General features: G+C 41.6%; 1 protein-coding gene across 1 annotated transcript in view; it reads right to left on the reverse strand.

Annotated features, from left to right (window-relative positions):
- Positions 1 to 8,347: 8,347 nt before the first annotated feature.
- Positions 8,348 to 27,631, reverse strand: part of spred2a (sprouty related EVH1 domain containing 2a) — a 136,302-nt gene continuing 117,018 nt past the window's right edge. Inside the window, exons 5-6 of the mRNA XM_072265436.1 lie at positions 15,407 to 15,556; positions 8,348 to 11,845 (exon numbers count right to left, since the gene is read on the reverse strand). Of these exons, the coding sequence (XP_072121537.1) occupies positions 11,186 to 11,845; positions 15,407 to 15,556 (810 nt within the window). The 3' untranslated portion in view covers positions 8,348 to 11,185. The remainder of the gene's footprint in view (positions 11,846 to 15,406; positions 15,557 to 27,631) is intronic.

Consider the following 27,631-nt stretch of genomic DNA (forward strand, 5'->3'; position numbering starts at 1 on the left):
CTCTACACTGCTGGAGGGATTATCTTTTCAGGTGACCATTGGATACCCCACGAGTAGGGGAGCTAACTCTGGTCCCACGGTCGATATTATTTCCCATCAACATCACCAAAATGATCATTCGCATATTGACACTTTTTTTTGTCAAAGCTTGCTGTTTTACAATTTCATCATTGCAGTTTTGTTTTACAGTACTGGAGCTATCTGTATTTCATTTACAGTGAAGTCTTTGGGCAATACTGAAGTCAGGAGGAGCGCATTAATACACGCCTTGTATGAGTGAGATAAATAATTTGTTGGCAGTTCAGTTGAAGGTGATGAGGGTTAGCCAATTGGAATTACATGGAAGCATCATCCATCAGAAGCAAAGTATAGCAATTCCTCAACACTTCTTTCCTCCAACTGACTTGGGGTAATTTATATCGGCCAAGTAATTTATCTATCTGCAGGGTATAGGGATTTGGGATGAGATTCCAGCACCAGAAAGAAATCCATTACGTCAACAGGAATACATGCCGGCTGCGGATAGACGGGAATACATGCAGACTCCAGACAGACAGCACCAGAGCTCAGGATTGAACCTGGATTACTGGAGTTGTGCAGCAGCAGCCCTACCACTTGCACCATGAAAAGAGGACATTTTATTGGTTAACTTTGAATGTGTTAACATGGCAGAACAACTAAACAGATTCACCATAACAGCAGAATTAGGCCATTCAGCCCATCAAGTCTGTTCTACCATTTCATCATGGCTGACTTATTATCCCTCTCAACCCCATTCTCCTGCCTTCTCCCTGAAGCCCATCAACTTCTATTTCTCAGTACAATGGTCATGTGAGTAGTGAAAAGCTCTAAACCCCATTAAAGGCCTCCTTTTTTGTAGAGTCTTCCAGATCCAGGCTCAAAACATGCATCTGCCTGCTGTACTTCACTTGCTTAGTAAATCTTTCCTTACACAAGGCCACTGAACTCTAAAACTTTTGCCTGTATTTAAAACAACCCTGGATAAAGGCAATCTGTGGCAGTGTGATATGTGCCTGCTCTGCTTCTATTCGAGCAATCAAAAACCATGATTCCCCTCCACAGATCTACTTCAAAGCATTGACCAGCTTCCCTTACAAGATACACCCAACTCTGGACCCAATACTTTGTTTATTCCACTCTCCAGCACTGCAACAGGTTCCCTGTTTCTCTCATTTGTAAATCAGCAATCTCTCCTCACAAACCAAATCTAGAAATAATTTTATCTGTTGACACCATGTAAAACCCATCATAACGTTTCTGTAAATGCCTTAATCTTTTTCTTGTCTATTATAAAACACAAATTGCTGATAGACTTTTGCAAGGTTTTATCAATCTTGGGAAACTGTATTTGAAACTGTTGGTTCACACCTGTGACACCTTTCCCTTGTATACCTTTCATTGTTCACAAGATAGCAACTTTTTTGTGCAACACATTTTCTATTCTTTTATAAGACATTGGAGCAGAATTAGGCCATTCAGCCCATTGAGTCTGCTCTGCCAATCAATTAGGCTCGTTTATCCTCCTGTCACCTCCCCATAACCTTTAATACTCTGACTAATCAAGAGACTATTAAACTCCGCTTTAAATACACCCATGACTTGGCTTCCACAGCTTGCCTTGGTAATGAATTCCACAGATTCACTACCCTCTGGCTAAAGAAATTCCTCTTCCTATCTGTTCTAAATGGATGCCCCTTCTTTCTGAGGCTTTGCCCTCTAGTCCTGGACTCCCCAAATATAGGAAACATCCTCTCCACCTAGGCCTTTCAATATTTGATAGGTTTTAATTAAATTTTCCCTTCATTCTTCTAAATTCCAGTGAGTACAGGCCCAGAGCCATCAAATGATCCTCATATGCTAACCCTTCATTCTCAGAACAATTTTTGGGAACCTCTTCTGGACCCTCTCCAATGTCTTCACATCTTTTCCGAGATGAGGGGCCCAAAAACTGCTCACAATACAGCAAGTGCAGTCTGATCAATGCCTTATACAGCTTCAGCATTACATCCTTGTTTTTATATTCTAGTCCTCTCAAAATGAATGCTAACATTGCATTTGCCTTCCTTACCACTGACTCAACCCTCAAGTTAACCTTTGGGGAATCCTACACGAGGCCAAGTCCCTTTGCACCCGATTTTCGAATTTTCTTCCTGGTCAAATAGTCTACACCTTTATCTCTTCTACCAATGTGCATGACCATACACTTCCCTACATTATATTCCATCTGCCTCTTCTTTGCCCATTCTCTCAATCTGTCCAAGTTCTTCTGCCAACTTCTTCCTTAACATTACCTGCCCCACCACCTATCTTTTATCATCTGCAAACTTGGCCACAAAGCTATCAATTCCATCATTCAAATCATTGACATATATCTTGAAAAGATGCAGTCCCAACACTGAAGCCTGTAGAACACCACTAGTCACCGGCAGCCAACCAGAAAAAGCTGCCTTTATTCCAACTCTCAGCCAATCTTCTATCATGCTAGTATCTTTTCTGTAATACCATCTTGTTAAGCAACCTTGTGTGGCACCTTGTCAAAGGCCTTCTAAAAATCCAAGTACACACCATCCACTAACTGACTACCTTGCTTGTTATTTCCTCAAGGAATGCCAACAAATTTTCAGGCATATGCAGAATTATATTGAGATTACAGCGTAATGGGAAGGGTGCACTTTCCTTTAACCTAGCAAAAGTTTCTCTTTTTGGAATTATAAAATATACACAATGAGTGAACTTGTAATGTTACATTTTCTCCATTTATGACCCGTACATTGCTCTGATAAAACAAAAGGCAGAACAATCTCTATGTGGAAGTTTAAATACCAGGGTGGTTTCCAGCTTCTTTTCAAAAAAAAACACACGAATGTCTTCAAATCACAACTGGGCTGTTGACTTCTATTCATGTACATTGGGGAATGGGGGCTGATCACAATTTCCTGAAACTGTTGTTTTAGGCTCTGGGTGAAGTTTGCTGTTCCAAGAAGTAAAATTTTAGCATTATTAATGTCTGCTCCTTGACTTCTCCTCCCAACACCCACGCACCTCGGCTCTAAAAGTGGCAGGCAACATATGTGAACTTCATAAATTCATATTACTTTCCTGTCAGTGCAACTTATCAATTCTCCATGATTCTATGCAAACTTATTGGTTTACATTGTAAAATAAATGCATTTAAATTCTGATAAAAATTCTGCAGTTTGCTAGTTTTGTCAAGTTTATGCATAAATGGATAATTCATCTGACACTTATACTGAGAATAATAGTGCCTCTCAGAGCTGTTGGATGGACAAAATCTGGAGGACACACCTGGAATTTCAAAGCTGAACATTAAATTAGTTAAGTGTTTAATTGTTCTGCAGGGAAACAAATCTTACAATGATTTCAGAAAATCAGGTGAGCTCAATAAACAAAAGCACATACCCTAATTGCTTATCAAACAATGAAAGACCAGGAAACCATATTCTTGTAGTTAGGAGCTCCTCCAATATTTTGCGCATGTTGCTTAAGCCAGGGGGAGTGTAAAGAGTCAACAGTTTGGGCTGAGAGGTTCGGTTCTTGTGGTCAAAATCCTTACCTCATATAATGCAAAGTATATATCAATGTTTGTCTGAAATTCTCAGATTTTATATATCAGATGTGTCAATAAGGAAGATTGAGGCCACTGTCCAGAGAATAACAGAAGAACATCTCAGGGGTGTGATGTTGGTGGTATAGAATTAGTGGAAAAAGAGAAGGCAGTACCTGGACTTCTGTAAAGTGAATGAAGGAAATGAAAGAATGTGGAGAGGAACTAAAATAGTCGATTCAATTTCAACGATCATCATATATCAAACAATCGTATATTGAGAGGGATTTTATGAATTCCACCCATCCCCAGAGTCCTTTGAAAGGAAATCACAAGCTGAAATGACAAAGAACATAAAACAGAAAGAACACCACCTTGACTTTTAAGTACATCATGTAAAACTGGCTGGAAGCTATTGCTGGACAATGGAGGCAATCAATGTTACTTTCATACTAAGTAATTAGGATTTAATCTAACGGACAATGCAGTGTTAAGGATCGTTCTTCAGACCTTGTGCTGAGAAAATGCCACAGGCAAATAAAAATGTACAACAGATGTTAACAGAAAATGCCTGTGCACAATCTTTAAATTTGCTTTGAAAAGGAGCAAATCACCAAGCTGTAATTTCACAACCTCGTCGCAAAACAGTTTACAATCAATGAAGTGCCTGAAGAAGTCCCTGTTGTAACATGGGAGCAACAGTAGCTAATTTGCACATGGAGCGTTGCTCCAAATAGAAATGGGATAAAGTCAAAATAAGATTGTTCACTTTATTTTGATCAAGGGGATATCAGTGGAGCTCAAAAATCCTGTCTTTATCCAGATATTTTGTTCCAATGATGGGATCTTTGCCTACATGGATCTACCTCAGTACTGCATCATCAGCTAGGAACAAATTTGAACTGCAGCTGTTTGAAGCAGAGGTGGATCAACAGCCTCAGATTGGTCCGACCCCATAGACAAACAGCCCACTGAGGACAGGCACTGGGTGTTCTACAGATGGAGGGAAGTTGATGCAGTCATGGCTCTGCAGACACCAGAGGTCCCGATGTTGTCAGATGTGACAATGGGACCAGAGAGCAAAATCCACCAGCACACTTCATGTTTCTAGTGTTCATCTGGAACTAGATATGGTTCCTGAGCGGGAGAAGGAAAATAAAAATGAGAACTGTGACCGAAAGGAGCTTCTCATGAGGGCAGGAACTTGCGTGGTGGCAGCATGCTTTTGAGATGGGCATTTATTATTTCCAATGAATTTCCTCACTTTTCAAGTTGAAAGTCATTCCCCTTCTAGCATCATTCATCTTGCACAGGTTTAACAAACGTTGTACCTCAGCAAGGTCAAGTGGGAACCCCTTCAAAAGGCTGACATCTGGTGTAACTGTGCGTCAATCGAAATTATTGTATTTTCACCAGTGTAAGAGAACATGCCAGAACAGCTGCCTCAGTATTTAGCGTCTTCAGACAAGCTGGAGACCAGTGGTGCCTTGGGAACACTGGAGTTAAAACTTCACCAAACGCAATTGAAATGATCTTTCAATATGACAATAACGGAGGACTTGGAGGTTTATGGTAGTTGATAGTTGGTCAAAAATGAGTAAGCTTGGATTCCCTTATCCACTGCTGCACAATTAAAACTAAGCAAAAAAGTACATTACCTTGCTTCTGCATCCAAGCAATATCTTCATTCAGAAATTTTAAGGAAATCAAACACCACATACAAATTAACTCAAACAAAATGCCGGAGGAACTCAGATCAGGCAACGTCTATGGAAAAGAGTAAACAGTCAATGTTTCACGCAGAAACCTGGAAAAAAAAGATGATAAGTTAGACTAGGAAGGTGGAGGGAAGGGGAGAAGTAGTACTAGGTGGTAGGTGAAACCAGGTGAACATCGATTTCTTAAACTTCTGGTAATTGCCTTCCCCCTTCCCTTCTCTCACCTCTTCTCCTTACCTGCCCATCACCTCCCTCCATAGCACGCACACAAGTTTTTCATCCAGTGCACAAAGGAAATTAATGTGTGCACAAAAGGTTAGTTACGTAAAATAATGTAGTAGTTAATAATTATACTTATTGAAAATAATCTTTTAGCTAACTATTTCTGTTAACTAGTCAGTCAGTTTTTCAAATACCACAATGCACGTCACTAATTTACGTCACCTCACCTATCATGTTCCACTTTGTACAGCTGCATCATGGCGGCAGCCATGTTTGGTGGACAGTGTTCATATCGTAAAGTTTATAAGGATCTATTTCAAATCCTGTAGATAGCTTACTAAGTTTTTATTGGAAAAAATATTGATTCAGTATGTCGAATTCAAAAGAAGTGAAGGGCGTGAAGTGCAAAAGAACTGCAAATTTGGTTAAAGTTGAATGGCTTAACAAAATAGTAGAAACTGTTACACTGAAAGCTCATGAGGTCATGAACGTTCAGCTATGAGAAATATTTATGATTCGGAAACTGGAGTTATCTGCTTGTATTGTCGTGATGCGAAAGTTGCTGGAGAATTTGCTAGTGGAAAGAAGTGGGATGATATTTGGAAACTTGACTTTTTGAAGTGTCATTGGCAAGTAAATTGCATTTGGACGGTGTACAAAAGCTCAGGCAACAGAACCTGTCATTACCCATTACAGGAGTGCTACGCATGTTACGGTTGAGTGCAGATGAGCGAGAGCGAAAAAGATCAAACCCAGAGGAGATCAAAGTTGAGGTACAAGAATGGTCAGCTTTTGATGTCTCCGCAATTGTAGATTGTGACTTCATACTTGGCAATGAAAAAGTTAATGCCTTATGTCTAAAATATCATGATTTTCTAGCTCAGGATATTGTAATAGTTAGTTTAATGATTTCAAATTTTCCATGCAAGAAAAAATTAAATCCAAACCAATTTCAAACTTCTCTCAAATGGTGGCATTTGTAATTCAAAATGAAGTTTTGCGACCTTACACAGTTAATGGACATTGGGGGAACCTTTCCTGCGTCTAGTGCAGACTGTGAGTGAGGTTTTAGCCTAATGAATCAACTCAAAAACAAGCTGAGAAACCGTTTAGGTGAATGTCATTTAGATATGTTAATGAGAATCAAAAGCTATCAATGCGATGGAAGTTCTATTAGTCGAGATAGAGTTTACAAAAAATGGGTAAATGCCAAAGCTAGGAGAGAGAAAAAATAACTGAGTGACTTAAATATGATAAAGATTAAATATCTCCAATCTTATGGCATGAACATTGACTTCTCTAACTTCCGTTAATACCCCTCCTCCACTTCGTACCCTATCCCTTATTTATTTATTATCATTATTATGATTTTTTTCTTTCCCTTTTTTTCTCCCTCTGTCCCTCTCACTATACTTTCTTGTCCATCCTCTGGGCTTTCCCACCTCTTTCTTTCTCCCTAGGCCTTCTGTCCCATGATCCTCTCCCTCCTCCAGCCTCGTATCCCTTTTGCCAATCAACTTCCCAGCTCTTAGCTTCATTCCCTCCCCCTCCTGTCTTTTCCTATCATTTCGGATCTCCTCCTCCCCCTTACAAATCTCTTACTATCTCTTCTTTCAGTTAGTCCTGACGAAGGGTCTCGGCCTGAAACGTCAACTGTACCTCTTCCTATAGATGCTGCCTGGTCTGCTGCATTCACCAGCATTTTTTGTGTGTGTGACTTAAATTGTTGTTATCCTGTGCAGTTTTATGTTTAGTATTTTATAAACCTACATAAACTGTCCCATGTGTGCATTCAGTGCGCACATGCTTCTGTCACAGGAAAAACATTTGCACAACATAAGAGTTTTGCGCACACTAACTACTAAAAATTAGAGGGAACATTGCCTCCCTCTGGTGTTCCTCTTCCTTCATGGTCTTCTGCCCTCTCCTAACAGATTCCCCCTCCTCCAGCCCTTTATCTCTTTCACCAAACAAACTTCCCAGCTCTTTACTTCACCCCCTTCCCCTCTCCCAGTTTCACCTAACACCTACTACCTTGTACTTCTTCCTCCCCTCTTCCCGACGATCTTACTCTGACTTCTCATCATTTTTTCTCCAGTCCTCATGAAGGGTCTCGGCCCAAAACATCAACTATGCACTCTTTCCCATAGATGTTGCAGCATAACTTAGAGAGTGTCCCAAAATCACTGGATGTTTAACCAGAGTTACTGCCTGTACCAAGACATACTGAGACGGTATACCAGAAATGATTATTAAAATAGATCGCCGTAACATTTGAAACCACCCGAGCTATGGAAAAAGGTAATTCCAGATATATTAGCAACCATGTCCACTCAATGTGATTGATCTGATTAACCATTAAGTAGCTGAATTCATCTAAATTATTAATCTATGCCGAGGGCCAAACGAGCATAACAAATTAAATAAAAGCCATGTAAGCGTTTTTTTAAAAATGTATATCCCTTTCCAATGGATTTTGTTGAAATGGGAAATGAGACAGTCTGGGTTTGCTAAGAATGTGTGGAAAGCTACTGGTGTAGTACTGATTTTTTTTTTGAGAATGAGGGGCAGAGAATAGCAACATCTCTAGGATAATGAGTAGTTGGAGAGTGGACAACATTAGTCATACCCTGTGAATCTACATAGACCACTTCCTACAATGGGGATACCAAAAGTAAGCCACAGATTTATAAATTCATTGCTTTGTTAATGATGTGGAAAGAGGCAAGGGATTCCATTCTCAACCACACATCATCACACTATTTTAAGATTTCCTATTGAATAACTTGTCCAACTCACCATCCACAGCATTTTGAACATCAATGTTCCTTTCATTTTATTGCCATCTGATCTGCCAAGGTACATATTTAAGATATGACATAAATGTAGAAGAATTATGTACTGGTCAGGTCATTATTTTGTAGTTTTGATATGATGTATTCATATTTACACAGTACATTGGAAAAGCAAGGGCTACATCATGATCATACATTAGAAACAATAAAAAAAATAGAACTAAAATGTACATCATACACGATATTTGTTTTTTTACAGAGGTAAAAATGCTTATTGTAAAAAAAACTAATAATCAATACAACAGGGTTTTTAGTACAAGATAGTGGAGGCACTTTCTTTTAATCCTTTAAGGTGTGCATTGGCTGAAGACTGCACAAACAACAGCTTTTGGTTAACTTTCTTACCACAGATACAAAAATAAATTTGATTTGTTTTTCACCCACCACCCTGTGACCCCCCCCCACCCCCAACAATTGTCTTTTGTATTGCAAAGCTGATTGGGAGGAATACCATCACTATTCAACATCAGTGTGGATGACAGATGAGAGTTATATTTAAAAAAAACTCTAGCTCAGCTCCATTACCATAGACTGCATACCTCAATTTACAAATTTACAGTGTGTATGCGTGGGAAGAAGCTAAACTGACCAGATGGATCCAAATCGCATGTCCATGTGGTGTCAGATGTGGAGGCACCTTATCTATGTTATACCAGTGAGCTGCTGGATTACTGCAAAGTCTCCGGAAATATTAGTGTTGATTTAAGCCCATATATGTGTTGTATTCCAATGTAGTTAAGACCACATGGTGATTTTAATAAAACTGAAATCACAATTTGCGAAGTTTCTGTGCACATAAAATATCAGGGTGATAATCCCTTTACACGAGATGTTCTCAGTTATTATTTCGGGCCAGCCACCGCTGTAATGCTTTTCACACTGGTGTTGGGAGAATAATGCCCAGATGAAGTTGTCAATTTTCACTTGTGATGCACACTGAATCAATCAGTTCTGTCATTATCCAAAGCTTTTAAAAAAAAGCATGCATACAGGATACAATTATGCAAGCAGTTCTGTGCTGCATGCGTGTCAGAAGTATTCAATGAGCAAAAAATTGCAGATGCAGCAACAGAATACAATGACGTGCACTGGTCAACAGATTACCCTGTCGGACTTACGTGCAGCCCTCATTTTTTGGCATGGAAGTCTTGTTTTAAAATCTTATGTTGGTTACACAATGGAAGAAGGGGCAAGATGGTGAACCATCGGTAATTAACCATGAACAGGATGGCAAGTTCCAACAGACCTGTTTGCTAGCTGCCTTAAACTAAAATAGACCAGATTGTACCATGCTGCTGAGCTAAAACTGCCGCTTTTCAAATAAATAAAAGGCTAGTCCCAGTGTTACAAAAATATTCTTTCAAAGCATAAAGCTTTCTACTTGATGGTTTATGCACTACCCCTATTAACCTGAGCAATTAAGATTTTGAAGGAAGTTCTCTCTCTCCCACAAATACCCACCCCCCACCCCATGATGTTTACAGTCACAGTGACTGCAAGTTTGTAAGGCTTCAAAAATCCTTATTTTCTAGGACACTTTGTGCTTTTCAAAAAAAAAGTCAACTTGGATCTTCCGAAATTGACCCAGTATTTCCTCACTAATGCTCTGCGAAACTGTCTGTCAAACTTGGAATTCCAGTCACATGCAAAATCCATACAGTACAGTTGGCTAGGCCTTGGTTTGGTTTACGTCCAAATCAATGGCACAAGTAATAGAAACGACTGAGCAGTCTGTGGTAACCTCTCCCTGTGGCTCACTCGAGAAAAGACTGTAGAAGGCAGAGGTCAGCAAACTAGGTTAGTGAAATCAGATGGCCAGAGTATTAGGAACTAATAGAATGCAAGGGTCTTATACTTCAGTCACCCTGCTAAATGTAGTGAACTAACATTGTGCTCTCTGATTGTACTGGCTACAAGGCTGTGTAAATAAGAGACCAAGCAGTCAGGGAGCTTGGTTATATAGTATTATCAGATAAACTTTAGTGTATTGACAATTGAAATGAGAACTCTACTCAAGGAACCCCTTAACTAGAAAAGCATTTCTACTGTTTTTCAAAATTCAACATTTTGACAGAAACCAAATTTACCATTGACCATTATAATAAAAACAAGTGGGGATAAGTGTTACATCTTGAGATTCAATAATTGCTTTAGAGTTCAGCGATTAGTCAAAAGCAAGTTCATTATTATTTTAAGAACTGTGCTGAAGAGGATGATACCTACAGTTAGATTTTTAGTAAGTGTCAGAGTGTTGAAGAGAAATTAGGTGCAATTAACAAGCAGCATTATTTTGGCTTCATACAGTAATGACAATACTGTGTTGTGGTACAAGTTTACTAGCACACTTTCTTTTTGAAAAAAAGGTAATATACGATACCCGACTACAGGTGAAGTGTCTCAGTTGGTCATGCCAGCTTACTTGTTTAATGCTACATCCTGTTGGCAAGCTAGGACAGCACACCTTGGCACATCACGGTGTAGCAAACCATCAAATGCCCACCCTGGTTCCACATGACATCTCCAAACCACAACACACATCATTCAGCTCTCACCCGCTTTAGATTTTAAAAAAATTATAAACAATTGTGAGACATTCTTATATATATATTCATGATAGAAAAGTCTACTTGTTATCATTAGTTCTGTTTAACGTTGGAAGGACACAGTCACCTATGGGCTTGCAGTTTCAGAGATGAGTGTATTCCAGAGAGACTGGTGACGTTAACTGCATCAAACTTACGATCAGAATTCTCCAGACCAAAAATGTGCTTCAGGAACTGATGTTCCGCAGAAACAGACACAAGTCACCCAACTGCTTTGTGTTTTCCACCGCAACACCTGCACATCACCCCACATTTGTAGCACGCTCGGAGGGGAAGGTAACAGCACATACAGGGAGCGATGAATGACAAGGCTATCAATGCCAGCCAACGAAGGCAAAACTTCTCATCGTTGGTGTCACACGAGCAAGGGTCTGAGTAATCTCCCTCCGGATCAGACATGCAGTGATACAGCATGCTGTCCGCACACCACATACAGCTTGCTCGACGGATGCAGGTTCGAATAGGATCCGGGGCGTCTTGGCATTGGCCCCTTCTGTTTTCCTCATGGTTAAACATGTCCCTGCAGTACACGCATCTCGATCTTTCGCCCTCGTCTATCCTCCGGCGGAGTTTTGACTTTGAGGGCATAGGCTGAGTCTTCACCACACCACTTTTCAAATCTTTACCGAATCCAAAATCAGAGCTCTCTACGTAAGGATAATTGTAATCATGCTTTGAAGCATCACTTTTGTCAAAATGTACATAGGAATCCACGTCACCGTGGTCGTTGTATTTTGGACGCACTGCTGCATACCTGTAGTCCTCATATCTCTCCTTTAACCATGCTTTTTCTCGTGGATTAATGCGGACAATTTCTTCTTCGTCGTCTCGAAAACTGACATGGCGTTGCTTCGGCACAGACTAAAATTGACAAGAAATATATTAGTGCTTTCTGCCAATAAGAGATGGACAAATGCAAAATAATTCCTCATAGCAGTAAGTTGACGACACCATTTGGTCTTAGAATTCCAAACAAGAGAACATCTACAGGTGCTGGAAATCCAATCAACACACACAAAATGCTGGAGGAAGGAGTATGAGGTGGCGGGGGGAGGGGTGAAGTAAAGAGCTGGGAAATTGAGTGGTGAAAGAGATACAGGGCTGGAGAAGGGGAATCTGATCCTCCTCCCACCTTCTGACTCTGATGACCCATCTTATTTTCCTCCAGTCCTGATGAAGGGTCTTGGCCCGAAATGTCGACTGTACTCCTTTCCATAGAGGCTGCCTGGCCTGCTGAGTTCCTCCAGCATTTTGTGTGTTGCTTGGAAATAGAATTGTTGGATCCATGTACGAATGAATGGGTTCTTTCTTTTAACGGCTTCAAAAGAATTCAACACTAACTCCTGTACAGGTACAATTATATGACGGGGTCAGTGATTTCCCCCTTTTGCCTATATTTTAGATTTAAAATTGTAAAGTAAAAGGGCTTCCAGCAGCATTTATATAAGCTAATTGATAAGCAAACTTAACCTCTCACTTCATCTTCGCTTGCAATTAGTTAAAACAGTACATCAAGGGGACAAACTCTGGTACAAGTTGAGACTGAGAAAGGCAACTAATGAACTGAACCTCCTCCTCAATGCATAATGTTCACTTCCAGAAAAACAAATCAGCTCTTTTCATTTTAAAGCACTTTTGATGTGGTTCCTCAGCAGACCACATTACAACGATGTAGAAAGAAGTGCCAAAAATGTGCTTTCAATTCATGTGCACCCTTTAAAAATAGTATAGCACGATTAGTTATCAAATTAAGTTTGACATATTTGTCTGTATTCAGTAAAGAGCAAATGACATTGCATTGCCCTTGGTTCTCTGCCTATATTTTATGTCTCAATCTTTTGAATGAGGGAAGCTCACATGATAAGATCCCATTGCACTGTAGGGAAGGCATAATGAAGGGAAAAATCCCAAATATGGATCACTCCCTCAAAATGTGACATATTATCAAGTATACTGGATGTGTCCAATGTTGCAACAAACCTAGGCAATATTTTGGCAATTTCTATTTCTCACTTATCAGATATTTAAAAATATACCTTTCTTCACATGAACCCCAAATAATGAGTATTGATAGATGAAGTCTTTTCAGTTATGCCTCAAAATATTTGCAAACTTTGGGGGTACACAAGCTATTAGTTTAGTGTACAAATGTTGAACTTCTTTCAACACACAAATGATTAAATTACATTTGTAATTGGTTACTCAGCTTTAGGTTTAATCATAGCAAGACAAAACAAGTAATTTCAGAGGGATTCAGAACAGTTTACATATTGGTTTATTTCGAATGCAAACTTTAGATAACCCTTTAAAATAAAATAAACATTGATTGCTTTATGGATTATATTTAAAAACAAAATCAAGAAACCCAAATGGAGAAGGTGCATTACATTAGAAAGTTGTAAAGTGTTATTGAGGGTAAACTTCGGCATTGAGGTTTTCAAACCCTCAAATGACCTAAGTGTCCATGGATATGCCCAACCACAGCTGGCAGCCCTATTTGGCTTGGCATCCACTAGATGGTCAGGGCACGTTTAGACATTTTCTATATGGAAGGAGATGCATTCTTCACTACAGCACCATGTATCAATAGAAGACCAATCCACACCTACATCATTCATGATCTGTAAACGTTCAGCATCCATTCCAGTAATAAGGAATACTAGAAACATCTTTATCTGATAATAAAGAATACTAGAAAAGGTTACAAGCATCTTTATATCACATCCACATGCATTACTTCTCCCAGGTGAAAGCTGAACAAATTGAGACTCAACATTTTCATGGGAAAATTGGAATGTGTACACGGAATGTGGATCAGTTACGTTGCCAACCAGCATTGGGACTGGAAATTCAGACAGTAACTGGTACCAGGGAGAAGCTGCAAGCTCCAATGGAATAGAAGACTAAACACAGCACAGTGTTTTGGAAAGAAAAGAATGGGGGAGGTGGAGAGGGCAGTGGCAGAAGAAAATTGGGGGAAGATGCAGTGACAGGGCTGCATGTAGATCTAGGGCAGCTGAAAATCACTCAAACCAGGAAACCCATGATGACTTTACTCAGCAAGAAGAATGGAGAAGTTGGGTTCAATCTAGAGGAGTAACCCAGAGCTTTCAGTTGCCTGCTACTGTAATTTCTCATCTCATTCTCACCCTGACCCTTCTGTCTGTGGCCCGCTGGATTGTGATGGTGTGGTTGAACTTAAGCCTGAGGAGCAACACCTCTAGCATCTGGACAATTTGCAACTTTTTGAACTCGAATGAATTCCCCCACATTAGGTAACTTGTTTTACTTTCTGCTTCAGTACTGGCCATTTCTGTTGTAAGCAATATTGGCTCAGACTTTCCCTATCCATTAGTACAGCCTGACCTTCTGAAATGTCCCTCTGCCCTGCTATGAGCAACACACAGTACAGAAAGCAGCATAATCACCTTCACTGCTTTTCACAACGTTCATTTCATACCCGTTTCCCACCCCCCCATGGTCTCTGAAACCTAAAATTTATTTTCTCTTTCCTAATATTGAAGGTCGGTCAAAACACGAACCATGTTTCTCCTTCCAGAGATGCTGCTTGCCCTGATGAGTATTTCCAATATTTTCTGTTTTTGATTCAAGTTTCAGCCATTCTCTCTCAAATATATACCCCTCAGAAAAGGGTGTATATATTTCAGGGTAAGCATTTTCTTGGCAATGCTTCTCATGCTTATCCTCATCCTCAAATTATGATTGGGATAGATATATTCATTGGGCGCCACGGTAGCGTAGTGGTTAGTGAGATTATTACAGCTCAGTGCACCAGGGTTCAGAGTTCAATCCCAGCATCCTCTGAAAAGAGTTTGTACATCCTCCTATGGACCGTGTGTGTTTTCTCCAGGTGCTCTGGTTTCTTCCCAAAGTCCAAAGACGTACTGGTTAGTAGGTTAATTGGCCATTGTAAGTTGCCCCGTGGTTAGGCTAGGGTTAAATGGGGGGGGGCGTTGTTGGGTGGCACAACTCGAAGGGCTGGAAGGGCCTTTTCCGTGCTGTATCTCTAAATAAATACTTTACAATGTCTTAGCACTGCATCTGAAAAATGTTCCCAGTGGCAGTGCAGCCCCAATTCAGTAGAGTCCTCTCATCTTAGAGGCGAGGATGGGGCTCAACATTTTGGTGGAGGACTGGAACACTAGGGGAGGGCACGAACACACTGAGCTACAGCTGGTGAAAGCATACTTGTTAAAATAATGCCATCTTCATTTATCCCATCGATAATAAAACCTTTCATGCTTCAGTAAGGAGGGTTCCTCCTGGATCACACACACTCTCTCAGACCCCTTTCCTCTCCCAGCTCTTGTGCACTTTGATATCTTATTTTCTTCTCAGACCTCGAACTGTCCCAGCACTTCCACCCGAATGCACGAGGGAGCAGCTGAATTGATCACTCACCTGTTCCAGGAGGTAGTGGTCAGGGCTGTAATGATCAAGCGTGTGCCTCAGAGGACAGAGGGGCCGGTGAGCGTCACTGACTGTGGGAGTCAGCACCCTTGCTGGCTGCTCCTTCCTGTTCGATGAGTTTGAAGAACTGTCTGTTGCAGCCTTTCAAGAAAGCAAGGAGAAATCTCATCAGCAAAGCGTAAAACACCAGGTCTGAAAGCAAACGTCATTCACATCAGAGCAAATCAATACAACTGAATTCATGGACTGGGCAGATGCTGGAATGCAACACCTTATAGTGGCCCACTGGCTGTAGTGTCAGAACATGTGCTTTGAGCCACTTTACCATTAGTCACAGCTCAATGAAAGCTGGATTAAAAAGAATCACCCAAAGTACTGTAGCAAGAGAAAAAAATTATGAACCCTTTGCCGTTACCTGGTTTTCTGCATCATCTTTGTATCATCAACAAACTTTACCACAAAACCATCAATTCCATTATCCGTTGGAGGTGGGTTACAGTATGTTGGGTGATATACTGCGTCTGGTGCTCCCGATGTGGCCTTCTATATATTGGCTACCTCCAACGGGATCCCACCACTAAGCACACCTTTCCCTCTCTCCCTCTCTCTGCCTTCTGCAGGGATTGCTCCCTACGCGACTCCCTTGTCCATTTGTCCCCCCCATCCCTTCCCATTGATCTGGCACTTACCCTTGTAAGCAGAACAAGTGCTACACATGCCCTTACACTTACTCGCTCACTACCATTCAGGGCCCCAAACAGTCCTTCCAGGTGAGGCGACACTTCACCTGTGAGTCAGCTGGGGTGATATACTGCGTCCGGTGCTCCCGATGTGGCCTTCTATATATTGGCGAGACCCGACGCAGACTGGGAGATCGTTTTGCTGAACACCTACGCTCTGCCCACCAGAGAAAGCAGGATCTCCCAGTGGCCACACATTTTAATTCCACATCCCATTCCCATTCTGACATGTCTATCCACAGCCTCCTCTACGGTAAAGATGAAGCCACACTCAGGTTGGAGGAATAACACCTTATATTCCGTCTGGGTAGCCTCCAACTTGATGGCATGAACATTGACTTCTCTAACTTCCGTTAATGCCCCACCTCCTCCTCATATCCCATCCGTTATTTATTTATATACACACATTTTCTCTCTCTCTCCTTTTTCTCCCTCTGACTATACCCCTTGTCCATCCTCTGGGGTTCCCCCACCCCCCCTTGTCTTTCTCCCTGGGCCTCCTGTCCCATGATCCTCTCATACCCCTTTGCCAATCACCTGTCCAGCTCTTGGCTCCACCCCTCCCCCTCCTGTCTTCTCCTATCATTTTGGATCTTCCCTCCCCCTCTCAAATCTCTTACTCACTCTTCCTTCAGTTAGCCCTGACGAAGGGTCTCGGCCTGAAACGTCAACTGTACCTCTTCCTAGAGATGCTGCCTGGCCTGCTGCGTTCACCAGCAACTTTGATGTGTTGCTTGAATTTCCAGCATCTGCAGAATTCCTCATGTTCGTGTTTTTAAATTCCATTATCCAAATCATTGACAAACAATGTAAAAAGCTGCGACCCCAATACTGACTCTGAGGAACACTACTAGTCACTGGCAGCCAACCAGTCTCCTTTTATTCCCACTCGCTGCCTCCTGCCTGTCAGCCATTCATCTATCCATGCCAGTATCTTTCCTGTAACGCCGTAGGATTTTATCTTAAACAGCCTCATGTGTGGCACCTTATCAAATGCCTTCTGAAAGTCCAAGTAAATGACATCCACTGCTTCTCCTTTGTCCACCCTGCTAGTTACTTCTTTGAAGAATTCCAACAGATTTGACAGGCAAGATTTCCCTTTTCAGAAACCATGCTGACTTTGACTTATTTTACCACTAGTCTCCAAGCACCCGAAACCTCATCTTTAACAATAGACCCCAACACTTCCCAACCACTGAGGTTAGGCTAACTGGCCTAGAATTTCCTTTTTTTTTGGCCTTCCTCGCTTCTCAAAGAGTGGAGTGGCATTTGCAAATGTCAGAAAAAAGATTTTTTAATGCACAGACCTTGCTAACATACACATTTCAGTCTATGGGAGTTGCATTAATAGGGTTGGTAGATCAATAATGATTTCAACATTTAAGGGAAGTCTGGAGAATTGTACAGATAGCAGGGGTACAGAGGGCTATGGTCCAGGTGTCGGCAGAATAACTCTTCAGTACAGACTCGATGGGCCTGGTTCAGTGCTGTAGCACTATGTTTCTGGATTAATCCAGAGGAGTGGACTGGAATCCTATCAAATGGAGAATTAAAATTCAAATAATTAAATAAATCTGGAATTAATCCTGTTTCAGTAATGGTAATCATGAAGCTACAAGACTGTCAACAGAATCCACACTGATAGCCTCCAGCAAAGGAGCTTTGCCATTCTAATCCCATCTGGCCCACGTTGACACCAGGGTCATCACAAGCAGATTCTAATTGGAATGCTTAGGGATAGCAATGAATAGCTACATGCCATGAACAAAATAAAACTAAACATGGTTTAGCTGCAAGCTGTTTAATATTTTCCACAAATGTACATCATTCACAATCAGAAAATGGTATTCCCACAACAAAGACTTGTACAATCCCACACAGACTACATTCATTTACTCGTACTGGAGTTATAAACAGATGTTTTTCCCCTTGATCAGAATTTTGCTTCAACTCAAGATCTCCGCCCTTGTATCATCAGAACTCCAAAAGTTCACTTTAACCTCTGCATCCTTGAACACAGTTCCTCATGGAAGCACATTAGTTGGTCTGGTTTGGTATGAACATGACTACACAACTTTTATGGGATAACAAAATTTTAAAAAGCTAGAATTTGGAATCTGCATCCCAGTGACACTTAATTACAACTGCCTGATCCAAGGCTGCGGGACCGGACGGCATCCCAGGGCGAGTACTCAGGATGTGCGCAGCACAGCTGGCAAGTGTGTTTACAGACATTTTTAACCTCTCCCTCTCCCGTGTAGAGTGCCCTCCTGCTTCAAATTATCCACCATTGTCTCTGTACCAAAAAAGACCAAGGTAACATGCCTGAATGACTGGCGTCCTGTTGCACTCACCTCAATAATAAGCAAATGCTTTGAGAGGCTGGTCGAGGATTACATCTGCAGCATGCTACTACCCACACTAGACCCGCTACAATTCACCTACTGACACAGCCGGTTGACAGATGATGCAATAGCCACAGCTCTACACACCATCCTTACACATCTGGAGAAGGACACTTTATGTAAGAATGCTGTTCTTGGACCACAGTTCAGCATTGAACACCATAATTTCATCCAGGCTCGACAGGAAGCTCAAAGACCTCGGCCTTGACCCTGCCTTGTGCAGCTGGATCCTGGATTTCCTGTCAGATCACCGGCAGGTGGGAAGAGTGGGCTCCCTCACCTCCACCCCTCTGCCTCTCAATACAGGAGCGCGCCTCAGGGCTGCGTACTGAGTCCCCTCCTTTACTCCCTGTATACCCATGACTGTGTCGCCATCCACAGCTCCAATCTGCTACTTAACTTTGTCGACGACACTACATTGTTTGGCCTAAGCTCAAACAATAACGAGGTGGTCTACAGGGAAGAAGTCATCTCTCTGACACGGTGGTGTCAAGAAAACAACCTCTCCCTCAATATCGCAAAAACAAAGGAGCTGGTTGTGGATTACAGGAGGACTGGAGACGGGTTAACCCCTATTGACATCAATGGATCTGGAGCATCCACATCACCGAGGACCTCACATGGTCTGTACACACCAGCTGTGTGGTGAAAAAGGCACAACAGCGCCTCTTTCACCTCAGTCGGTTGAGGAAGTTTGGTATGGGCCCCCAAATCCTAAGAACTTTCTACAGGGGCACAATTGAGAGCATCTTGACTGGCTGTATCACTGCCTGGTATGGGAACTGTACGTCCCTCAATCACAGGACTCTGCAGAGCATGATGCGGACAGCCCAGCACATCTGTAGTTGTGAACTTCTCATGATTCAGGACACTTACAAAGACAGGTATGTAAAAAGGGCCCGAAGAATCATTGGGGACCCGAGTCACCCCAACCACAAACTATTCCAGCTGCTACCATCTGGGAAACGGTACTGCAGCATAAAAGCCAGGACCAACAGGCTCCGGAACAGCTTCTTCCACCAGGCCATCAGACTAATTAATGCTCGCTGATTTTTCTATGTTACGTTGATTGTTCTATTTATTATAAATTACTGTGATTGCACATTTAGACAGAAACATAGTGTACAGATTTTTGTTCCTCATGTATGTGAAGGATGTAAGAAATAAAGTCAATTCAATTAATTTTGCAGCACAGCTGTACACTTCTGCTGGAATCAGTAAACAATATTGGCAAATATTGGGAGAGGAGCCGGGGAAGTCCCAGTGCAAGATGACCGTCGACCGAGGCTGGCACCGGTATTTTCAAAAAAGAGGGTACAAGGAAGATAAAATGTGCAATGTTGCACTTTGGGAGATTGCAAGTAAAGAGATCTTATACCATTAACGGTAAGACCCTTTAACAGTGCTGATGATCTTGGGGTCCATATTCTGAGCTCCCCAAAAGTGGTTACACAGGTTGATAGGGTGATAAAGATGACATGCTTGCCTTTATTAGTTGAGGAAGTGAGTTCGGGAGTTGGGAAGTTACGTTGCAGCTTTACAATCTGTAGTTAGGCCACTTCTGGAGTACTACACACAGTTCTGGTCACCCCCATAGTAGTAAGAATGAATCTGATTCTGACAGTGACAGGATGCTTCGAAACCTCAAAATGCTCTATTTGCTGATTCAAAAAGAAAAGACTAGATCTCTTCGGATTTAAAAATTCTCATTGTTTTCAAATCCCTCTGTGGCCTCAGCAAGTTTTAATTTCAGATTATCTGTTTCGATTTCAGCCTTTTGAGCATCTGCTGCTCTTAGTTACTTTAGCTGTACCTTCAGGTGAGCCACAGACACAAGCTCCAGAATTCCCTCCCTAATTCTTGTCCCTTTTCAGTCTCACTCCCAAAGATGTCCCTCAAAACCTACTTCTCTGACAAATCTTCATGGTCGCTTGACTTTTTAAAAGAATCACCTTTGGTATGCTGCTACAAAAACACTTTTGGATGTTTGCCTATCGTAAGAGCACTATACAAATACACACCATAGTTAGTTGTTGCAGTATGCTGAAATTAGGCATGTACAGTTCATTGCTTTTGCTTTACACTACAGTGGTTAATAATGAAAACCTTAAAACATAATTAGAAGTTATCAGTATATTAACCATACAGGTTCTAAAATTCATAAACATAGGAAGTAAACCATGTGAAGGGAATAGTCTGCAGGATATAACCAAAAGTGTGCATACATGGAGCAAGTCTCTACCATAAAAGTTATTAATATAATTTCCAATTCTCAATTAAATATATTTTAATATAATAATTAGATATTAACTAAATTAATCAGATATCAACTCTCAAGCACACTAGACAGACAAGTTGGGTACCTCTTGAAGGAATATGTAGATTTGGAAAAAGATGATTAATGCATTTCCTATGATTAGACTCCATCAGGAAGTCCATTAATAACCCACATTTTCAAACTTTCAAAGGGTGTGGGTGCTAAACAAATAGGTGATGTTTCTCTCAGAACAGGGAAGTTCAAGAGGTTAGTGGAGATCAAAATTATAAGGGTGGGGTCAAAGAAACCCACAGACATAATTTCCGCGGGATGCTGTTTTTAAACTTAAGGGCATACATTTATTAAATAAAAATGAAATTGGGAGGTAGGAAGATCAGCTTTCTGAGGTGGAGTTGCGAGGGCTCAATGTTCATCCGAGCAGAGCTGCAAATGCCATAAGCTAAGTTCTGAGAAAGAAGTGAACATAGAATTTAAAAAGCTTCAAGAAAGGCAGTTACTAGCTGTCTTGGCGTATGCTGTATAATTGATTCTGGAGGAGAGACAAGAAAGAAAGCCCGCAATCTGAGTAACGTGAACTGAGTCCACGAAATGAAAGGTTGAACTCCAGCTAGAAAAGGCATTGACCATAATCTGCAAACCTACAGATACTTAACCACTGTAAATTCAAGTATGTTCAAATAACAATTGCTGTACAGGCAAAATGGTGCCAGTGACCAATGTGACCAACAACGCCGACCTGCAGAATGCTCACAAAACAACTTCTTCTCCTTCTTTTAAATATATTTCTACTACCAGCCCATGTGCAATTCGAGCCTGTAGTTAACATTTTGATGATGTGTTTTTGGGCCAACTGAGTGATCCGACACTTGTGCTGTATCTGAGAAAATTTGGCATGGTTGAGGATGGAGCGTGCCTAATGGCGAAGCGCAAACCAATGATTGACTCCGATTCTCAACCAACCTGCTGATTAAAGCATCCAGCATGATTGAAATAATGAGAATGAGAGTGGAAGGTGAGCGGGTATTCAGCACTGTCTGAATCGTTGAATCTCCGCTGGCTGCATTTGACCGGTTTCCTTCTCCCTTTTGCCTGCTGCTGGTGGAGGAAAGAGCGGGAGCCTTGGATCTTGGGCAAGGTTTGATTAGTGTGGTTTGTGGATTGGACACGTTCTCAGAGGACTCTGCATTTCATGTTGTGTGTGTTTCTGCAATGACACAGCACTAAATTGAACAGATCTGAACTAAACTGAACATTCCTAGACTGTTCCAAGGATTCTATGGTTTGACATTTAACATTGTGTGCTATTCGCCTGTTTTTGCCATTTGTGCAATATATTCTCTTTTTTTGTGCGTGTTTGATGTTTTTGAACGGGTTCCATGGTGTTTCTGTGTTTTGCGGCTGTCTGTGGGAAGACAAATCCCGGGGTTGTATACTTTTATAATTAAATGTATTTTCAATCTTTGAATTAATATGGGCACCAAATTCATGCAATAAATAAGGCAGATTTTAACACAAATTTTTCTTCAGCAGCTACATTTGCTTTCAATGCCATCTTCACTGGACATAAAAAATACTTCGTATTAACTCACAGTAGCACAACACTTTACAGTACAAGTGACCAGGGTTCAGTTCACGCGGCTGTCTGTAAGAAGCTTGTATGTTCTCCCTGTGAATGCATGGCTCCTCGTCTGGGCGCTCCAGTTTCCTCCCACAGTCCAAAGACGTACCGACTGGTAGGTTCATCAGCTGTGGTAAACTGTCCAATGATTAGGCTAGGATTAAACTGGGAATTGGTGGGTGGCGCAGCTTGAAGGGCCAGAAGGGCCCATTCTTTGCTCTATCTCAATGAACAAAAAAAGATATCTGGCAGGACGAAATCACCAGTTCTGAGAATCTCACACAGAAGGCAAGCGTTTCATTTCACATGTTAGCTACCAAGGTCTGTGTAGTGTTTCATTGCAAAATATTTCAAAGTAAAGCATTTGCAGTTGGACAACATGACACTTAATACAAACTTTTTGCTGAACTTAACAGCCTGCCTATTGCCGAAAAGCTATCACCTCAAAATCTGATGTGAAAACCAGGTTGAATTAATGAACATGCACCAGGAACAAAGAAAATAATCAAGTACTCTTGGGAGAAATTATACTGAAGCTGTACATGTGTCTCTCATATGGACAGCAAGCATTGTCCCAGAGGCTTCATCTTTTGGACAGTAGGACTTGAGACAAAATCATTGTTCTAATTACAGCAAAACTCTAATGATTCACCACCAGGTTGTTCAGAACTTCTCATGGGTCAGCAGCTGGCTCACTCTGTAGTCCAGAAAGCCATTGGGTGTGTGGTTGGGGCTGGGGCCCGGAATGCCGCGGGCCAGGAATGCGTGTGGGTTGACTGCTGGAGCCAAAGCAGAGGGCTTGCATATTTCTGGGTCTCTTTAAACTCACTGGGGTCATCAGAACATTTACTGTAAAGTTATGAAATAAAGGTTTGGATATCAATAGGATTACAAGGAGTGTTTTATGGCTGTGGGCCTTCACTCACTGGAGTTTAAAAGAATGGGGGGAGGGGGAGGGGGGGGGAAAGAGTCCAGTTTGAAACCCGCCAAATACTGAAAGGCCTAAATAGAGTTGATGTGGCGAGGACGTTTCCAATAGTGGGAGTCTAGAACTGGAGGGCACACCCTCAGAATAGGAGGAAAAACAGAGGTGATTTTGTTTCAAACACAAGTCTGTCCGTTATTAGTTTAAAAGTTGACAGCAATGTATGACACAATTGTGATCTTGAATGTACTGCCTTGTGATCTTGAATGTACTGACTGGAGAAGCGAACTCCACTGTAGAAGAGGAACTGCATTCAGAGGGTGGAACTGATGGGAAGATCTCATGAAGAGTCAGCACAGGGACCAGGAATCGAGTGACATCCCCGTGCAGTATCACCACTTCTTGTACGCGTATAAAACTTCCCCACCATACAGGACATCTACAAGGAGGGCTGCAACAAGAAAGCAGCATTCATCACCAAGGACTCCCACTGTCCAGGCCATACTCTCTTCTCGATGCTGCCACCAAAGGCCTTAGATCCCACACCATCTGGTTCAGGAACAGTTCAAACATCCGGCTCCTGAACGAACGTGGATAACTTCACATACATCAGCACTGAATTGAGCTCACAGCCTACATATGGGCTCACTTTCAAGGACTGCAGCTTTCTGTTCAAGGAGTTTGAAGGACTGCCAAGCTCAGGAAAGCAAGGAGAACTCTCATCAGCAGAGAGTAAAAGGGGGGTTTGAGTGTAGCATCAAGTTTGCTGGGAACACCAAATTGAGTTGAAAAACAGATTGTGCAGAAGATGTGGAGTCTGGAGTCAGAGACAGAGATTGAGTGGGCAAGGGTCTGTGAAGTATGATGTTGGTAAACACGAGGTCATCCACTTTGGAAGGAAAAGGGGAAGATCAGATTACTATTTAAATGGTGAAAGATTGCAGTGTACTGTTGTGCACAGGGACTTGAGAGTGCTTGTGTATTAATTGCTTAAGGTTGGTTTGCAAGTGCAACAGGTTATCAAGAAGGCAAATGGAATGTTGGCCATCATTGCTAGAAAGATTGAATTTAAGAGCCGGGTGGTTACGCTGCAACTGTACAGGGTCCTGGTGAGGACACCTGTAGTGGTGTGCAGTTCTGGTCTCCTTACTCGAGGAGAGATACTGCGTTTAGAGGTAGTGTGAAGGGCGTTTACTGGGTTGATTCTGGAGATAAGGGGGTTAACCTTGAGGAGAGATTGAATTGTCCATGACTATACTTGCCGGAATTCACAAGAGTAAGAGGGGATCTAATAGAGACAGAAAATTATTAAAGGGATAGATAGGATAGAGGTAGAAAAGTCGTTTCCACTGGTAATTGCGACTAGAAACTAGGGGGCCTAGCTTTAAGATTTGGGGGAATGGATTAAGTTGGAGATGAGAAACAGCTTTTGCCAGAGAGTAGTCAATCTGTGGCAGTATCAGACAAGGGATGCTGAAGGTACCTCAATAAATATATTTAAGACAGTTAGATAGACTTTTGCATAATCCTGTTTCATTTCTGCCATATCTGCAATCTGTGATGTGTTCAACTCATTCACCCGGGTGTTATTTGAGGGCTTCTTGCAGGGTACAATTTTCTCTATTCATGATTGAGATGCAAGAACATCATTTACTTTTATTGGATTTGGTTTAGCTGTTAAGAAAGCTGCCTTCTGCTCTCCATTATTTGCCTGCCAATCCAGGAGTTCGACTTGGTGCTCTATTTGTGTACGGTCTCAAGTGAATCACAGAGCTCTGCCGTACGGTGCACATTCATGTGTCATGCCAACTGAGGCTTTCTCGCCTGGCATTCTGTATCCTGGCTCAGGCTCAGTGGCTAATTTTCATAGTTTTACTAACTGGCACTAGGTCTTAGCATGTCCCAAAAATTAGAATAGTCAGGAATTTAATCCTAACTTATTATTGTTGCAATGGTTGACACACTTTCAGTTGCCTTGCTTTCAAATTTTCCCTCTGGAACCTTGCACCCCCAAAAGCTTTTGTGACACGAGCCACAGTTGGCTGTGAGATACAATTCTTAAAGGACTGACAGCATAAAAACAATTAATATCCACGGATTAATAACACTGGAGAGAGGAGATTGGAAAGCAGCCCATGACTCCTCCTGAGACAAGTCATCAGAGCCACCATGAAACTGAATGATTTTTTTTTACCAGTACTAAAAAGTGAATGCTGTTAATAATCTACCAATATTTACATATTTTTTCAGCCGTTGGAACATAATATAATAAATAGCATCTTCCAAAAAGGACCATTAACTTCTGTCACAGTGACAGAAAGCAGCTTTTGATCCCTGGAACTCTGCTGTCTCAGCTCTGCGGAGAGTAAGGATTTCAGGTTATAGACTGCATTCATTCTCTGCTGTTAAATGGAACCACTGAACCCTCGCCCGCTAAGTCCTGAACACTGTCGTATTATTGCTGGCTGGAAGTCATTTGCCTTTTCTTCTGAGAAACTTAATATTCAGACACAATATCTAGATCTGTAGATTGAATTATGTACAAATACAAAGTTGAATTCAAATATTATGTGGCTTTTTAAGTTAATGCACACATCTTTATGGTTCCTGAAGGGAAAAATAAAACTGACAACTTCAACAACGAAAATTACACCAATACCAAGTATGGTGTTGAGAAGTGGGGTTAGCAGTTCAAACTGTGGAAAATATCCAGCAGTGACAACTGCACATAAAATATAATCTTGCTTTAGATTTCAGTACCAAAACATAATAAACATGGACAAGGTAATGAGATTATCAGCAGATAGTGGTATACAGAGTCATAGAACACTACAACACAGAAACAAGCCCTTCAGCCCACCTACTCTGTGCCAAACCAACAGTCTGCCTAGTCCCATTGAGCTGCACCCAAGCCCATAGCCTTCCATACCCATCTCAACCACGTACCTATCAAAATTTCTCTTAGATGTTGAAATCGACCCTGCACCCACCACTTGCACTGACAGCTCATTCCACACTCTCAAGAAATACCCCCTCGTGTTCCCCTTAAACTTCTCACCTTTCACCCTCAACTCACAACCCCTAGCTGTAGTCTCGCCCAACCTCAGTGGAAAAAGCCTGCATTTACCCTGTCTATACTCCTCATAATTTTGTATAGCCCTATTAAATCTCCCTTCAATTTTCTATGTACCAGGGAATAAAGTACTAACATATTCAACCTTTCCCTACAATTCAACTCAATTCCCAGCAACATCCTTGTAAATTTTCTCTGCACTCTTACAAGCTTATTTACATCTTTCCTGTAGGTAGGTGAGCAAAACTGCACACAATACTCCAAATTATGCCTCACTAATGTCTTATGTAATTTCAACATCGCATCCCAACTCCTGTACTCAATAAACTGATTTATGAAAGCCTAGGTGCCAAAAGCTTTCTTTATGACCCTATCTACCGGTGATGCCACTTTCAAGGAATTATGGATCTATATTCTCCGATCCCTCTTTTTCACCACACTCTCAGTGCCTTACCATTCTAAGACCCACCCGGGTTGGTCTGATCGAAGTGCAAAACGCCGCACTTGTCTACATTAAATTCCATCTGCCTTTTTGCAGCCCATTTTCCAGCTGGTCCAAATCTTGCTGCAAGCTTTGATAGTCTTCCTGGCTATCCACAACACTCTGAATAGTGGTGTCATCTGCAGATTTGCGGATCCAGCTAACCACATTATCATCCAGATCATTGATACAGATGATAAACAAAGGACCCAGCACCGATCCCTGTGGCACGCTGTTAGTCACAGGCTTGCAGTCAGAGAGGCAACCCTCTACTACCACTCTCTGACTTTTCCCACAATGCCATTGCCTAATCCACTCTACTACCTCATCCTGAATGCTGAGCGAATGAACCTTATTGACCAACATCCCAAGCGGGTTCTTGTCAAAGGCCTTACTGAAATCTATGTAGACAATATCTGCTGCCTTTCCTTCATCCACTTTCCTGGTAACTTCCTTGAAAAATTCTATACATTTGTCAGATACGACCTACCACACACGAAGGCATGCTGACTATCCCTAATCAGTCCCTATCTATATACATACATATATGAAGGCCCTTAGAATACCTTCCAATAACTTTCCCACTACTGATGTCAGACTCACCGGCTTGCAATTTCCTGGCTTATTCTTAGGGCCTTTCTTAAACAACGGAACAACATTAGTTACCCTCCAATCCTCACCCGTGGCTAAGAATGT

The sequence above is a fragment of the Mobula birostris genome, chromosome 8, assembly GCF_030028105.1.
Source record: "Mobula birostris isolate sMobBir1 chromosome 8, sMobBir1.hap1, whole genome shotgun sequence".
In the NCBI taxonomy this organism is placed as follows: Eukaryota; Metazoa; Chordata; class Chondrichthyes; order Myliobatiformes; family Myliobatidae; genus Mobula; species Mobula birostris.